The following is a 1069-nucleotide window of genomic DNA, read 5'->3' as shown; positions in this document are numbered from 1 at the left end:
ACTTGCGTACCTCCCGGAGATTTGCGAATGAACAGCCATCGCTTTTGTTTATATTGCGAATCTCACCGAGCACGTGCTTTAAATCCACGATTGACTTTGACCGGCAGTTGCATTTGCAGCACCAAAGCTCTGCGATGGAGGGTAGCCGCTGGCGACGTACAGGATGACCTTGCAAGGCTTCTTTTCAGAAGAGGCGGTTCAGCATGCGACATCAACGGGTACTTCCTCGTTTATAAAAGGCCTCTTCTTTGGCATTCTGTCGGTCTTGGCGATAGAAGCATTCCTCGTTTTTCGCCTTGTCAGTCACTTTCTCGACCCATCCCGTCGTCTCTTCAAGGTGTCTGCTGGTGACCGCCCTTCCTTTGCCAAAGAGTTTATTGGTGTGACTGGCGGCCCTGAAGGGACGGGAACGGCGGCTGACCATGAAATCCTCAAAGATGAGCTGCTCGAGAGCAAACACAAAACAACCAGCAGCTCTGCACACCATCAGACACGAGAGCATCACGAACCCTGGCCGGAGAACGTTGTGGAATTCTTGCGTCAAGCTTTGACACCTGGGGATAACGATGCATTGCTACGACCCTCTCGGTCAAAGAAACCGGGATCGACTCCCCTCGATCAAGACAATGAACCCATTGCAATGGCAGAAACTGAGCAATGCCACTGGATCAATGTTCTTGCACACAGATTTTTCTTGGCGCTGAGAGGGAGCGAGCTGTTCAAGAAGAAAGCCAAGGCTAAGTGGACAGAGAAGATTAATGTTAAACTGAAGGGAAACTCGTTCGTGGTACGAATCTAGTCATGGGTGGGGCCTTGTGGTCCAAAATATGTAAACATATTAACGAGTTGCCTATATGACAGTCATACATCGAAGTGACAGATATCTCTCTGGGGGATTATGCGCCGAAGATTCACGGTGTCCGATTACTCAAGGGGATTGCTGAGGATCTCGCTGTAGTAAGCGTCGTGGTCTCGATGTCTTCATAAACGGATCGAGATGAATAACATTGATCGAATATTCATAGTCAGCGGAACTAGACGTGACATATAACGGTGGCGGAAGCATCGG

The 1069-nt window shown here is 49.4% G+C and overlaps 1 protein-coding gene across 1 annotated transcript; it reads left to right on the top strand.

Moving 5' to 3' along the window:
• Nucleotides 1-124: 124 nt before the first annotated feature.
• On the top strand, nt 125-1049 carry SPPG_00333 (uncharacterized protein). The gene is made up of 2 exons (XM_016748660.1): nt 125-787; nt 862-1049. The coding sequence occupies exons 1-2, from the start codon at nt 164-166 to the stop codon at nt 985-987; spliced, it is 750 nt and encodes a 249-aa protein (XP_016612654.1). The 5' UTR covers nt 125-163; the 3' UTR covers nt 988-1049.
• Nucleotides 1050-1069: the final 20 nt, after the last annotated feature.

This window comes from Spizellomyces punctatus (genome assembly GCF_000182565.1).
Source record: "Spizellomyces punctatus DAOM BR117 chromosome Unknown supercont1.1, whole genome shotgun sequence".
Lineage (NCBI taxonomy): Eukaryota > Fungi > Chytridiomycota > Chytridiomycetes > Spizellomycetales > Spizellomycetaceae > Spizellomyces > Spizellomyces punctatus.
This window is presented reverse-complemented; position numbering and strand designations above follow the sequence as displayed.

Bases quoted from the DNA above. Each gene is read 5' to 3' on its own strand.
- SPPG_00333 (XM_016748660.1), top strand. From the start codon at position 164: ATGACCTTGCAAGGCTTCTTTTCAGAAGAGGCGGTTCAGCATGCGACA. The intron at 788-861 runs GTACGAATCTAG...CCTATATGACAG, and splicing joins TGAAGGGAAACTCGTTCGTG to TCATACATCGAAGTGACAGA.